The sequence below is a fragment of the Nematostella vectensis genome, chromosome 1 (genome assembly GCF_932526225.1).
Source record: "Nematostella vectensis chromosome 1, jaNemVect1.1, whole genome shotgun sequence".
NCBI lineage: Eukaryota > Metazoa > Cnidaria > Anthozoa > Actiniaria > Edwardsiidae > Nematostella > Nematostella vectensis.
In genome coordinates, this window is record NC_064034.1 from 12,171,922 (window position 1) to 12,185,248 (window position 13,327).

A 13,327-nucleotide genomic window follows, 5' to 3' on the forward strand; every position below is an offset into this window, starting at 1 on the left:
AGATATTTGCTCATCTCCGCAAAGTGCAAGTTTTCTTTTTGTTGCCGTGGCAGTGTGTGAAGTTGGTTAAAAACGACTCTTGATACTAAGAATAAATCCGATTTGTAAAAACAACTTTATTTCGTGCATTGCTTGAAATATCGAACAACAATAGATAATCGGATTTTGTTTAGCTGTTAAGTAGTCATATCACTAAAATTTATTTTTATTTCATGCTTTTCCATCTTTCATATTTGACGCAGCACGTCGTTACTATACAAGTTCCTTTATCTATTCCATTACTCCAAAACGATCAAACAGTATACCATAGCGTTTTTTTGCATAAACTATCAAAACATTTGTTTAACTCTGTATGCGGTCATTGTATTCACTTTTAAACCGCAAGCAGTCCAAGGCTAGTTACTGAGAATAGTTCTATAAAGAAATGGATGAGCAAAATTTATTATGAAAAAAATATTGATTAGTCAGAGCTTGAAATATCGTGTTTGAGTCTTCCTCTATTTTATTTTATTAAATTTAATGTAATTTAACGAGATCGAAGCCTGCCACGAGTTGTCTTCCTATCAGTATATATATATAATAGGAAAGACTGGTGACTCGCTCGACCAGCTTCGAACACCAACAATAACGGGGGGTGGGGGGGGGGCAGGGGTGGACAAGCTTTTCTCTGAAGGGGGTTTGACTCTGACAATGGGTAGAGATGTGTAATTTTCTTTTATTGCCTTTTTGACTCACAAATTCCTATCTTAGATAGCAGTTTTGTCGATAAAACACACTCCCAATTAAGGTGTTTACATCCTAGGGAAGGAATAAGGGATTCTCTTTAAGCCCCTCCTGGGTCTCTAACTCCTCCTTTCTTATGCACTTACTCAGGATAGCGGCATATAACACTCTCCCTTGGTAACCCAAGAGGGGGCTTAAAACCCCTAAACCCTCCACCAAGATCCGCTACCGAGCCACTTCGAGGCCAGATACAATCCTAAAAAATAAGAAATCGCCAATCAAACAACAGAACAGAGTCTCATCTCACCAATTTTCGAATTTTACTATCAGTTTGAAGCATTTTCACCATCAAATTAACTGACGAATTTCGATGTGCAAGGTGGATGAAAGCTACACTCGAGCATCCGAACATGTCCATTGCTCCGGTCTTGAAATTTGAAAACCCTCCCGTGCATTGTTACCGCGATTTCATTTGTGCGCGAAGTACTGTAATTTGGGGTTTAAAGTTGGTCGACCTTTATCAATACTTTACTTTCCATGTATAACATCATACTTCAAGTTCACATTTCCAAATCCTGAACGATGGTGATGAGTTATTTTGTGAAACAGGATTTATAATGTAAAATATGATTTTCTATTGCTATGTCATCCATTTTTTGTTTTGTGAAATAAGGATTTTCTTTTGTTTCTGTTACTTTCCTTTGCTTTTCTTATCTTTCTTATTTGCCATACCTAAGCAGTATTTGCTAAATTTGTTAATCCTTCTACAAACTTAAAATAATTATACTTTATATCAAACTCCATGTCATACCAAAAATTGACTGCTATACAGGCATGTGACTGCTGAACATGGTGAAACCACAATGAGGGCAGGTAGAGCATCTCCCCTGCTTGTACAGTGCAACTAAGTGGCCTTGCTTTAGCAAAGTCTGGGAATCTCGTGAGATCTGGCTCCAGGGGATCTACCGATATCCAAGGCACAAGTTGTGCACTCTCGTCATCACCTAATTCAGAATTCTCTACAATATCAGCTATTTCAAATTCATAATCATTGGTACTCTTGTATTTAGATGGTTTGTAGAGACCATATGGTATAAATGGGAGGTCGGTTGGGGGAATAAGGTTGAATTTCTTGTAACCTGAGATAACACAATAGAGGTTTTCATATGGGTCTTTGTGCATGGATGTGATTGCACGTTCGTCCCCCATCCAAAAATTCACCGCATCTGGAGTATTTCCAAACGCCTCTGAAGCCCAAGGGAGTTCTGTTTCAGCGTCGCTAATAATCTCTGAGAACTCATCAGTGAAGTTTGAATTCTGCTTCTGTACATAAAACACACCGTTCGCCTCCACTCTCTTTTCAAGTATATCTAAGAAGTGGCCAAACTTCATCAGTCTTTCCTCGGGCATCACAAATCTATCCCCAACTATCGCATCTGCGTAACCGTTTGGCGTCACGGCAACCGTGGTTGTCTTTTCCCCAATACACTTTTTTAGGTACTGGGAATTCCAAAGCTTGAGAGCCGGCCAGTGGTTTATGGCATTTCTGATTATTACTGGTCGGTTTGGCGCGACCCATTCGCGATAAAACTTGAGGGGTGTAGGCGGAGCGTCGATATGAGGGACTTCAGTTGATAGATAAAACTCTCTGGCTTCTGAAGACAGATTTTCGAAGGCTTTTGTTAAGCTTTGAGATATATCCATCTTAGGATATTTCCATCCATAAGATAATGTTACAAAGAAAAGCAAGCAAAGGCGAATTATTCTCAGGAAAACATTCTACGGGGAACCGCCATCTTGAAATTGTAACCACCCCTTTGCAGTTTCGCAATTTGGGTTCCCTGTGGTAATCCAGCACTGGTAACCCAAGCACTCGGTTTGTATTCTACATTCTAGTACTCAAGAGAATTTGTATGGAAAAAAAAAGAAAAAGAAAATTAAAGAAAGCAGATTTCATAGTGGACTCACCTTTTTCTTGTCTCTTAAGATCTCTCCTGAGTACGGGGGGCCATTTCACTCACTCGTTCCCCTTTCCCACTCCCCTTTCACCACCTATACACAAAACGAGTGAAAAGAAGAGGCTGCACCCTACAGCATTCTCCGTAGCCCGAGGTATCCGAGAATTCGGCCCTATAAATATCCAAAAAATACTCTAAATCACCTCAAAAGCAGTACGGCTTAAGGTTAAGCTAAACAGTCGAAGTCGCCATCCCTTTTTTTCGTAGGACAACTTTGCATGAATTTTCCTTCGCTGACCTTGAGCGTTCTGTCACTATGCATCTCCCCGCCCTTCATTTCTTTTGTTGTTTTATGTGTGTGAATTAAATTTTGACATAGCTAGAATCGAGGCTGCCGCGCGAGCATGGTCCCGAGGGTCCTTCGGCCTTATTCCCCCCCTCCCCCCTCAGTGATCCTTCACGGCGTGTTTTCACTGGCAAGCACAACAGAGTTGTTTTTGCTTGTTTCTCATAATTCCCTCGTCGTATAGCTACCCTTCAAATGCTGCCAGCGGGGCACAATGACGGTATGCCTTCAACAGAGATGACAGCTATCATTCGAGCCGAAATTCAGAAGCCAATGGCGGAATTTAACACCCCAGAACAACCGAACACTGCACAACAGCAGCCATTTTCAGCCAGCCCTACTTGAATGTCCAATAGTAGCTCGTATACAGCTCTGGTTCAGGGAATTGCGTCGCAATCTCTTCCAATTGCAGCCAACCTACTCTCTCTGGCGTCATCGTCAGCGTATCCCGGTAGGTCGTACCATAACCTGACAGCCCCAGTCAGGTCTCCCATCTGGCATGGCCAGTGCAGTGCTCGTGCCAACTTCTCCCCCCCCCCCCCCCCCCGATCGGGCCTTCCCCAAGTCTAGCCAGCTCGGCTTACTTTATTCTGGACTCCACGGTTGTCCTCGGCTATTCACCGATTCCGGCCAAGTTAGTCTTCCAAATCGTAGCTGGAAAATATGTTGATCTCCGGGATCTGTTACCAGCCAACTGCTCCTCAGTGTCCGAGCCCGAGCCACTGGTGATGCACGACGGCAGACTGATTGTAACTACTACTCAGTAAAAAAAAGCCCCCCCCCCCCCCAAAAAAAAAAAAAAAAAAAAAAAAACATCGAGGACATCGTGGGGGTCGTTACCTTCTTTCCCCAGCGCTGGAAGGACCTTCACCACTACCTACTACTTATACTCCGCACGTACCGCCAGTTTTCTGGGCGCGCCTGGCTTGCGTACGATAGAGCATTTAGAGAGCATGCAGCCGCGGTGCAGCTGGGGTATTTGTCATCCATTGACCCTTAACTTTTCAATTTTCACACCGCGGAACAGGTGGCACTTGTGGCCCGTGACCCGTCTAACCGCCGCTTTGTCCACCAGTGTTCCATATGCCAGGGCGACCACAGGGTAACTAGCTGCGACAGCTCCGGACGCCGGCCAAAGACCAACGCTATTCTTCACGCGCCCTTGCCTCGCCCAGCTAAACGCAGCACGCGTTACCAGTTTAGCTATCCCTCCATCGGAACGTTAGTTGTTGGAGACTATTTCTCCCCGTAGCATTCAACCACCCCGTTGGTGGACAATCAGTCTCAGGGGCTATTACTGTAGTTGGATAAGCATTAAGCGTTCAGTTTGTTTCATTATTTGCACCGCCTAACGGGCACAATAATAATAGAAAAATAATAATAAATAAAAGGCGACACAATAAATAAAAGGGGACACAATGGCATATAAAACTTTATCAGGCTAATGGTCCCTCTAAGGGCGCACGCTAGCTTTTACGAGCCTGTCTCCATGCACCCATGGCATATGAAAGCGATATTTATGATCATTTCTGTTTATTACTCAATAAAAATCGGGCCCCGGGTCCGCCCTTGCCCACGCCGGGCTTCATGCTACGACCTATCCCTATCCTGACCCTCTCCAGCAGCGCTACCTCGGGTTGGAAAAGTTCTTCTCCACCCTCACCACGCAACCTGCGCTGTGGGTTCCCCCTACCCTTCTGCCCTTACCCACTCCAGCAGCAAGTGCGCTGCTCAGGCTAATTAGGCTTCACTATGGGCTTATACGCGGAACAAAACATTTCGCGAAGTAAACATGGTATAGCAATAAAGCTTGGTATAGTAGTAGATCGTGGTAACTTACAACAGTTGCAATTGTTGTTGCCATGGAAACGCGCTTAATTGAATAAATTTAAATTTTAATTAGCTAGAATCATTTTAGTAAAAATGGGGAACATTTAAGCAAAACAATTTGGAGATCTTAAGCCATACATTTGTTTATTGACATTACACAGATATGAAATAGCCTTTGCACCTGGTCCAGCTATTAATTATAGTGAGATATATATTTTTTATGTTACCACGGTAACCGTTGTCATGGTTACGGGGTCGATGGACCAGACGCAAAGGCTATTTATTATGGGGCTTTTGACTAAGAATAAATATATGTGTTTAGAACACCAATTTACACTGCATAAGTGTTCCCATTTTCGTGTAAAATTTTTAGCTAATTAATATGTAAATATATGCACATTTGCTGCTTCCATGGCAACAGACTGTGTATATCATGTTTTTCTCCTATGGTTAATCACCATGCCAAATTTGGTTGTTGTAGGTTATCGCAGTCTAGTATTTTCTAAAAACGCTTAGATATCCGCGTATAAGCCCATAGTCAAGCCTTAATTGGCCTGAGTGAGGGACGGCTTACCCCTCTGCCCATACTTACCTAGCCGCAGTTACGAGTAGGGACAGCTTTCCTCTCTACCCATGCCCATTCCAGCAGCAGCTGCGCTGAGGGACGGCTTACTCCTCTGCCCGTGCTTAATCCAGCAACAAGCGCGCCGAGGGACGGTTTACCCCTCTGCTCATGCTTACTCCAGCGGCAGTTGCGCGAAGGGACGGCTTTCCCCTTTGCCCTTGCCTACTCCAGCAGCAAGTGCGCTGAGGCACGGCTTACCCCGGTGTCCTTGATTACTCAATCAGCAGTCGCGCGGAGGAACGGCTTATCTTTCTACCCGTACCCACTCCAGCAGCAAGTGCGCTGAGGGACGGTTCACCCCTCTGCCCAAGCTTACTTTAGCAGCAGTTGTGCGAAGGGACGGCTTTTCCCTTTGTCTTTGCCCACTCCAGCCTCAAGTGCGCTGAGGGACGGCTTACCCCTCTACCCATGCTTACTCCAGCGGCAGTGTCGCGGAGGGACGGCTTCTCCCCTCTCCCCTTGCCCACTCAAGCAGCAATTGCGTTGAGGGACAACTTGCTCCTCAGTTGCGCCGAGGGTCTGCTTACCCCTCTGCCCTTGGCCCACTCTATCAGCAAGTGCGCTGAGGTACTGCTTACCTCTCTGTCCTTGCCACGCCGCAGGGTGGTAGGGTCCGCCCTTCTCCCTAGCATCCAACATCTTACCTGCTGCCATCTAAGCCTAGCGTCAGTCGTAGTCTCTCATGTCTGGCGCGCATGGCTTGAAGTCCGGGCCGGGATGACTGCTCGACACGCCACGCGCGGAGGGATGACTTACCTTTCTGACGGATCGCACTGCCTCTTTCACACTCCCCCCTGTGTCTTCTGTCACGCCTCTCAAACCGCTTCGCGGAGAAACTACACTATCACCCCGATAGACTCTTTGCGTCCTACGTTGTCGATGGACTACGCCATGGTTTCCGGTTCGGCTTCGATGACGCACCAGTCCTATTACGGCCAGCTAAGGAGAACAACAAGTCCGCCAAGGATTACCCAGTCGTTATCGAAAATTATCTCGTTAACGAAGTAGACCTGGGAAGGGTGGAAGGGCCCTTTGATTTGGCGAACATTCAAACAGCTAAGGTGAGCTCCCTGTGATTTGATGGCAGTACACTCTTGTTTTTATAAGAACTTCTAATTCTTAGTTGAGGCTGGGAGGTTCTTTAACGATGTTTTTAAATTTTAGTGTATATAATAATATGATACCCAATGAATTATTAGGAAGAGAACTAAACTAATGATCAATAGCAGGAATAAGGTTGTTACTATGAGCACAAATTTGATTCTGCATTTTAGAACGCATCAGGACTAAAAAAGAAATATTTTCTGTTATCTGAGCCTCGGCATGTTCTTAAATTTTGGTAAAATCTCAGGTTGGATGTTCTTATAAAAAACGTTCTTTTAAAAAAAATGTATTTGCTCTTGTGGAAATCACACAGGAAACCCAAAAATAGTTGTCTGGCTCCCCCATATTGGTCAGTCTCTTCCCAGTCTCCTTTGCATGCAGCAGCAGCGACAGCAGCGGCCAGCGCCTGTTGGTTTTGAATGAGCGGAAAAGTAGTCTTCTATAGCTCCCTGTTCGCAGAAAAGGCACAAATCATATCTAAAAACAGCCTTCTACTGAACCACTGTATATTCTTCATGTTGTAGGGAAGGTTTGACGCTGCTTAACCTCTTTGGCAGCTCTAGAGGCCCATTGTTTTTTCTCGCTGCTCAAAACAATCCCGAAGAGCTGACACCGAACTTTCGTGATGTATTATCTGGTTGAGTTAGTTTGTATTTTTGTGCTTTTTGTGAGGACTGTATCCTGCACATGTCCTCAAACAAACTACACTGGAGATAGTGGGAGTCTCTCCTCGCCGGGTGTGAATGGAACTTATCCTAAAACTTCGAGTTGCCTGTATAACATCAGAGTTCCTGCAGGAAGGCGTGCTTTGTTATCGTTTTCTAAGTTCGATGTGTTGGGTTCTATGCCTGGATGCTCTGAAGCTTCTGTAAAGGTTTATGTCAGGTAAATCATTTCAGTATTGATAAGAAAGATTTGTGTACTACCATTATCTACCTCAAACGCCAGCTTTTATGAATTAGTGAAAGTACTGAATGTGTAGTCTAAAGTTTAAGTAACTCATATTAGTTGCAACAAACAGCAGCTGTAAGCTCATGATATTCCCGCCCTTACAGTATTTTCTTTAACTTGGTGTAGTGAGAAGTTTTTCATCTGAAGCCTTCTACTTCCCATAACTGTGTGAAAATGTGTTTGTCTGTTTTTAAATTTTTTATATAGGTTAAATGCGAAATATTAACATTAAACTTTTGCTGTCTAGAGAAGCGCGTTAGATTCATCTATTATTGATACACATATATCTACTTGCATGTTTAGTATAGCTTATTTCTGAAGGTCAGTGTGCTTTATTTATAGTTGTGCTGAGAAACGTCATGTGGGGACATTCTGTTCTTGTGGCCTTGCCCATCCCTTGCCGTTTGATATCTATTCCACTGATGAATGCATCTCCTTGGAATTCAAGTCCAATGGAATAGCTCAAGCGTCAGGTTTCACGGCTCAGTACAGCTCAGCACAAAAAAATGAGTCTGTCGCATCATCTGCTTGTAGGTGAGTAGAGCCCTTGCAAACAGTGCCAGCATTTACTAGCATTGTTGCCAAAGTCTTCCTCAACTGACTTCAAGGCAAGGAAAATTCTTAAAATCTAGTTCACGGCCCCTCTCAAGATGGTGTTTAAACTGTGGCAGCTTCCCTGGACCAGTGTCTTCCTAGTAATACTGGCACGTCTTGCACAGGGCTTAAGAACCCTTTAAATTGTGTCAGTAAATTGATATGATTAAAAATTGTCAGGAACTGCATCCTAATTTTGAAATAATCAATAACACAAATACAGTCAACTACTGATTATTGGACACACTTGAGTGAGTTTTAGTGTCTGACTTCAAAAATATGCAATTACCCTTAAAGCTCAAACCCCATGGAAAGTGCATCAATACCACATTTTAAATGTTTTTAAGCCAACATAAAGCTTGGATTACAATTTAATATATTTACAGTACCCAGGTTTAAAGAAATAGCAAACAACTTAATCAAAATACCTTATTGGTCTCTTTAATTTTGCGACATTTAAGCCCTGCGAAATCCTATTCCTACAAACTTCAATACCCTTTATGTTTTGTTTCCTTTTTTTTAAAATGACGACCAAGACAAAGACGATTAAGAACTGTATTAGAAAATAGCATCAAGCACCATATGATTTCTACACGTTTGTTTTGTTTTAATGTTTAATGAAGTTCTCGGCGAAATGCGTTTTTGACATTTTTGCGAAATTGAAAATGATTTTGCACCCAAATCGCAAAATCTTATGAAATATGCTGATCCTTTTTTTGCGAAATTAAGTGCCTGCCACAGCATTGATTGTCATGGAGATTGTCAAGAATTATCCTCTTCGTGAAAATATTATTCTACCCAGAACTAGGAAATGGCTCAAAATGGGAGAGAGTCCAATCTTTGGCCTGTGTTTTTTTTATTTGCAATTTTCATCAGTACGTTATCTTGACGTTTTATGATGTCGAGATGAAAGATCGTGATTCAAAATTCACTAGTATAGGAAACGGGAATTCGCCAACACGGCGAACGTACAGTAGTTAGCAATAGAATTCACCACATGGGGTAGTAATTCCCATTTTGCGAAGTTGTGAGCGCTAGTGCGCATGGAGACTCCAGAGGATTTCTTTGTTACTTTAACAAAACTTTAACCTGATCTGTCTCTCTAAAAAATCATCACTCACTTTTTTACACTTTTTTTAAGAAATCCAGCACAGTATGTGAATGAGAGAAATTTCTTCACCCCAAATTGGCCCATGAACTACCCAAGCAACATAAGCTGCAAATGGTCACTGAATGTCAGCGGCAATGACCTCTTTCTGTCGCTCATGTCATTTCAAATTGAAGCTAGTAGCTCATGTAATCCTGAAAGCAAGATTGATGACTATGTATCAGTATCAGGTCAGTATCTTACTGTAATTAACCTTTTTTTTTTGGGGGGGGGGGGGGGGTTACACAATTAATTCTGGGAAACAAACTATATGGTATACTATGGCAGGGAAGTTTAAGGACATGGAATGGCAACTGCATAAATTAAACGATTTCACACATTCTATGTTCGTTTTGCTTCGTTAATTTGAGTTTTCGAAATTGATTTGGGCTTTAATGCATTGCTAGTTGAATATGATATTTAACACACAAATAACAAAAAGATCGATGGCAATATACCTAAAGTTTCTACATCTTAAAATAGGGGCTTGCTAGAGATAGTTTTCACAGCAAAATATGTACCAATGCTTGTAGTGTGAGTTTCCCTGTGATCGGCTTTGTTGTCATGCGGCTGGGCCCTACAAAGCATCAAAATCTGTGTATTGTTCGTTGAATTTCAAAATTTTACACACAAATAACAAAATAGGTCGATGGCAATAAACCTAAAGCTTCTACATCTGAAAAATGGGGCTTGCCAAAGATATATTTCACTGCAAAATGTGTACCGATGCTTGTAGTGAAGGGTGCGAAACAAACATGTCAAACTGCTGTAGCCAATCAGAGTGCACCATTCGCCTTTAATATATTCAGTTGCGACTCCATCTCCTTACACTTCCCTGACTATAGTAACCAAGGTAAAGTGTATGTATTTACCAGTGTATAAGACGCATTTTTTCACTCCAAAATGGCCTTCAAAATCAGGATGTGTCTTATACATTTAATGTCTCTTTTTTATGATTTGCATAAGGAGGAGAACAACAGATTATTTATAATTGGCTAATTCATGCTTTGTTTGTTTGAGTAACCAATATTCATTATTACTGTACATAAATTGATTATAGAAACAGTTTTTATTTTTTAATTGCCACTAGCCAACTGCAACTGCTGTGGCTTGCAATGCAAATTTAAAACATTTGAATACTGTATTGACTTTTTAAATTTTTTTTTCTCGAAATTCTGGGCTTGTTTCTCATACACGGGCGAAGCTTAGCTAATAAAGATAAAATATTCTATAAGTTGAAGCTCAAATAAGCAATATTATGACTTTTAGGCACTACAGTTGATGGCAAGGAGAAAGCCATCGCGAAAAGACTCTGCTCAGATCAGCTTGATGGAGAAGTCAGCAAAAACTTCACTGTGAAGGGAATGTCAAAGATTCTGGTTGAGTTTTATGCTGACTCAGATAATAATGCTCTCTCTGGGTTTGCTGCTGGCTTTGTGAATTATCAAGCAGGTAAAAGATACTGATTTTATATAAAAAGGATTGAAAAGCATGTAGATGGACAGACAGAAAGTGTTAGACGGACGGACACCAACAGACCACTAAACATGTATTATTGATACAGTGGGACCATTAAAGCAAAGAAGAAATCTGTTTCGCAGTATCTCTTTCGAAACACATTTTGTCACAGTAGGGTCTTTCAAGATACACACACAAAAAAGTGATCTGCTTTGGTACTCAATTTGCTCCAAGTGAAACTAAAATTGAAGTACAGTAGTTGTTGTTTTTGGCTTTGTCAAGGCTATGATATTTCACTTACAATCAAATTATTCTTATTTCAGGAATTACTGTGGATGCATCTACTGGAAAGTAAGTAACCTTTTACATATGTTTTTAAATCCCTGCAACATACATTGGTCTAAAATATACTACAATTAAAACTAAATTGAACATTAAAATTAAAGCTCTTTGAGAGACATTGTTTTTGCAATGGGAGAATTTGATAGCTGATCTGTGGAGTGTGTGCATGATAATTCCCTAAACAAACACAAAGAAGCTTATTTAGTCTTTATGTTTATGCTGTGTTTATAGTCTTTAGTGATCATATGTATTATGAAAATTGTGTACAATACACCAAAAACTGGAAGTTGTTTATATACATATATAGTCTACACACTTCTTCACACGTTGATCCTCAGTCATGGTAAAAGGACTAGGCTATTGACCAACACGTTTTGCTTAATAGTACGTATACGGTGCTGTGTTGTCCATAGCCAAGTCCTTTTCCCCTGGCTGGGGTAGCCTTCAGTTCTTATACGCCGTTGTCCAAAGCCTAGTCTTTTTCCCCTGGTTAGAGTTGCCTTCAGTTCTTATATACTATTGTCCATTACCTTGTCTTATTCCCCTGGCTAAGGTAGCCTCCAGTTCTTATACGCTGTTGTCCATAGCCAAGTCTTTTTCCCCTGGCTAGAATTGGCTTCAGTTTTTATACGCCATTGCCCATAGCCTAGTCTTTTTCCCCTGGCTAGGGAAGCCTTCATGCCTATGCTTTGTTAGTTCATAGCCAAGTCCCTTTCCCCTTGCCAGGGTACAGTAGCTATCGTGTTTACAGGTGTGTTTGATGTGTTCCAGGTGCGGCAAGAAGCCAACTGACCCAAAGGGTGCCACCCAGTCACTGGTGTCTTCGCTGTTTCTCATCCTATTTGCTGCGTTGTTATCCATTGAATGGGATGCACAACAATGAGACACCTATTTGCATTGCCTGCATTTCTCATCCTATTTGCTGCCTTGTTATCCATTGAATGGGATGCACAACAATGAACCACCTAGAGGCATCGCCTGCATTGGTAATACATAGGTATAGGAAAATTGACAAACAAGCAAATCCGTGCTTCCTCGTTTTAGTGTTAGGGGACCCTCAATACAGTTACTCACCAAGTTCTTTCCCTATCCTGAAATACAACATCGAGAATGAAGTGGTTTTAATCCGTTCTCTATCCCGAGCCAAAAAACTTGCATGCTCATTGGAAACCCCCTAATTATTCATTTTGTGGACATTAGAGAAATTTGCACGTGCAGAGACATTTCGCAAGGGAATAACAGGGCGCTCTATTGTTATGCAGCAAACTTACCAGTTTGCCACATGACAATAGAGAAATGTCTCTGCACATGCAAATGTCTCTCAGGTCCACAGGCCAGAGAACACGCAAAAAGTACACAAGAACACAACCATAGACTACACACGTCTTTTCAACTGCACACATCTTTTCAAGTTTTTTTATTTCTTATTTTTGTTTACCGTAAGTATCATTAGGGACAAATAAATAGCTTGGGCTACCTGTGATGTAGCCTAAACAGTAGTTATTACCGACTTAGAACTCAAAAACATAGGCAGATACTTCTAATAAAGCTAATGCCGTTGTCAAAGAAACATTTCGTGTTTATAAAGAATTTTTTTTTTGTTAAACACGTTAAAAAGGATTGAAATAATTAATAAACTTGAATAAAGTACACACTCGTGAGCCTTTCCGACAAATTCAGCAGTGGTAGCAACGCGTTCAACATTTTTCCAATATTTGGCAAACCTGGGTGGTATGTGACCACAAAGGGCGTCTTCTTGGATTTTGAGCTGATCCTAGGCCTATGCTCTCCCCACTTGTTGTCGCACGAATCTATCCTTTTACCCACTAGCCTAAAAACGATACCAAATCATCTGCTCGTTTCTTGAATGAACCATCACAGGAACAAATCCTTCGTAGCCGGAGTGCTTGTGTGTACGGGATGCCATCCTTGCACCCCCGGGGGTGGCACGATCTAGAGTCTAGATGATGTTGTTTGAATGTCGGTTTAACATATAAATCTGTTTCAATGTTCCCATGTTCCATTTTCATTGATAACCGTAACATCTCTTTTATGAACCAGACTGGAAGACATGAGAATTAAAAACTATGTCTTGAAGATAACAGTAGGGAGTTCTTATTCACTAGGCATTTGATATCCCCCACATCCATGTTCCCAGGAAAGGGTGGGGGATGAAACTTTAATAAAAGCCTGTTTCCAAGTTAAGAGTCAAAAACAGTCAATACCACCACCCCTCTTGATATATTCTG

The 13,327-nt window shown here is 41.7% G+C and overlaps 2 protein-coding genes across 2 annotated transcripts; one reads left to right on the forward strand and one right to left on the reverse strand.

Annotated features, from left to right (window-relative positions):
- Nucleotides 1-695: 695 nt before the first annotated feature.
- Nucleotides 696-2,531, reverse strand: LOC5517414 (bifunctional peptidase and (3S)-lysyl hydroxylase Jmjd7). The gene is made up of 2 exons (XM_001637327.3): nucleotides 1,535-2,531; nucleotides 696-979 (listed from the first exon to the last, which is right to left on the reverse strand). The coding sequence occupies exons 1-2, from the start codon at nucleotides 2,425-2,427 to the stop codon at nucleotides 949-951; spliced, it is 924 nt and encodes a 307-aa protein (XP_001637377.3). The 5' UTR covers nucleotides 2,428-2,531; the 3' UTR covers nucleotides 696-948.
- A 4,420-nt stretch (nucleotides 2,532-6,951) lies between these two features.
- LOC5517369 (embryonic protein UVS.2) lies at nucleotides 6,952-12,728 on the forward strand. Its single transcript, XM_032361890.2, has 6 exons — nucleotides 6,952-7,471; nucleotides 7,880-8,071; nucleotides 9,273-9,469; nucleotides 10,548-10,730; nucleotides 11,060-11,087; nucleotides 11,850-12,728. Exons 1-6 carry the CDS (start codon nucleotides 7,212-7,214, stop codon nucleotides 11,959-11,961), a joined length of 972 nt encoding a protein of 323 aa, XP_032217781.2. The 5' UTR covers nucleotides 6,952-7,211; the 3' UTR covers nucleotides 11,962-12,728.
- The last annotated feature ends 599 nt before the right edge of the window (nucleotides 12,729-13,327 follow it).

Excerpts from the sequence above, each read along its gene's own strand:
- LOC5517414 (XM_001637327.3), bottom strand. The coding sequence starts at position 2,427 with ATGGATATATCTCAAAGCTTAACAAAAGCCTTCGAAAATCTGTCTTCA. Across the intron at positions 980-1,534 it reads TGTATAGCAGTCAATTTTTG|GATTGTATCTGGCCTCGAAG; the intron begins GTATGACATGGA and ends CTTATTTTTTAG.
- LOC5517369 (XM_032361890.2), top strand. The coding sequence starts at position 7,212 with ATGTATTATCTGGTTGAGTTAGTTTGTATTTTTGTGCTTTTTGTGAGG. Across the intron at positions 7,472-7,879 it reads TCTGTAAAGGTTTATGTCAG|TTGTGCTGAGAAACGTCATG; the intron begins GTAAATCATTTC and ends CTTTATTTATAG. Across the intron at positions 8,072-9,272 it reads GTCGCATCATCTGCTTGTAG|AAATCCAGCACAGTATGTGA; the intron begins GTGAGTAGAGCC and ends ACTTTTTTTAAG.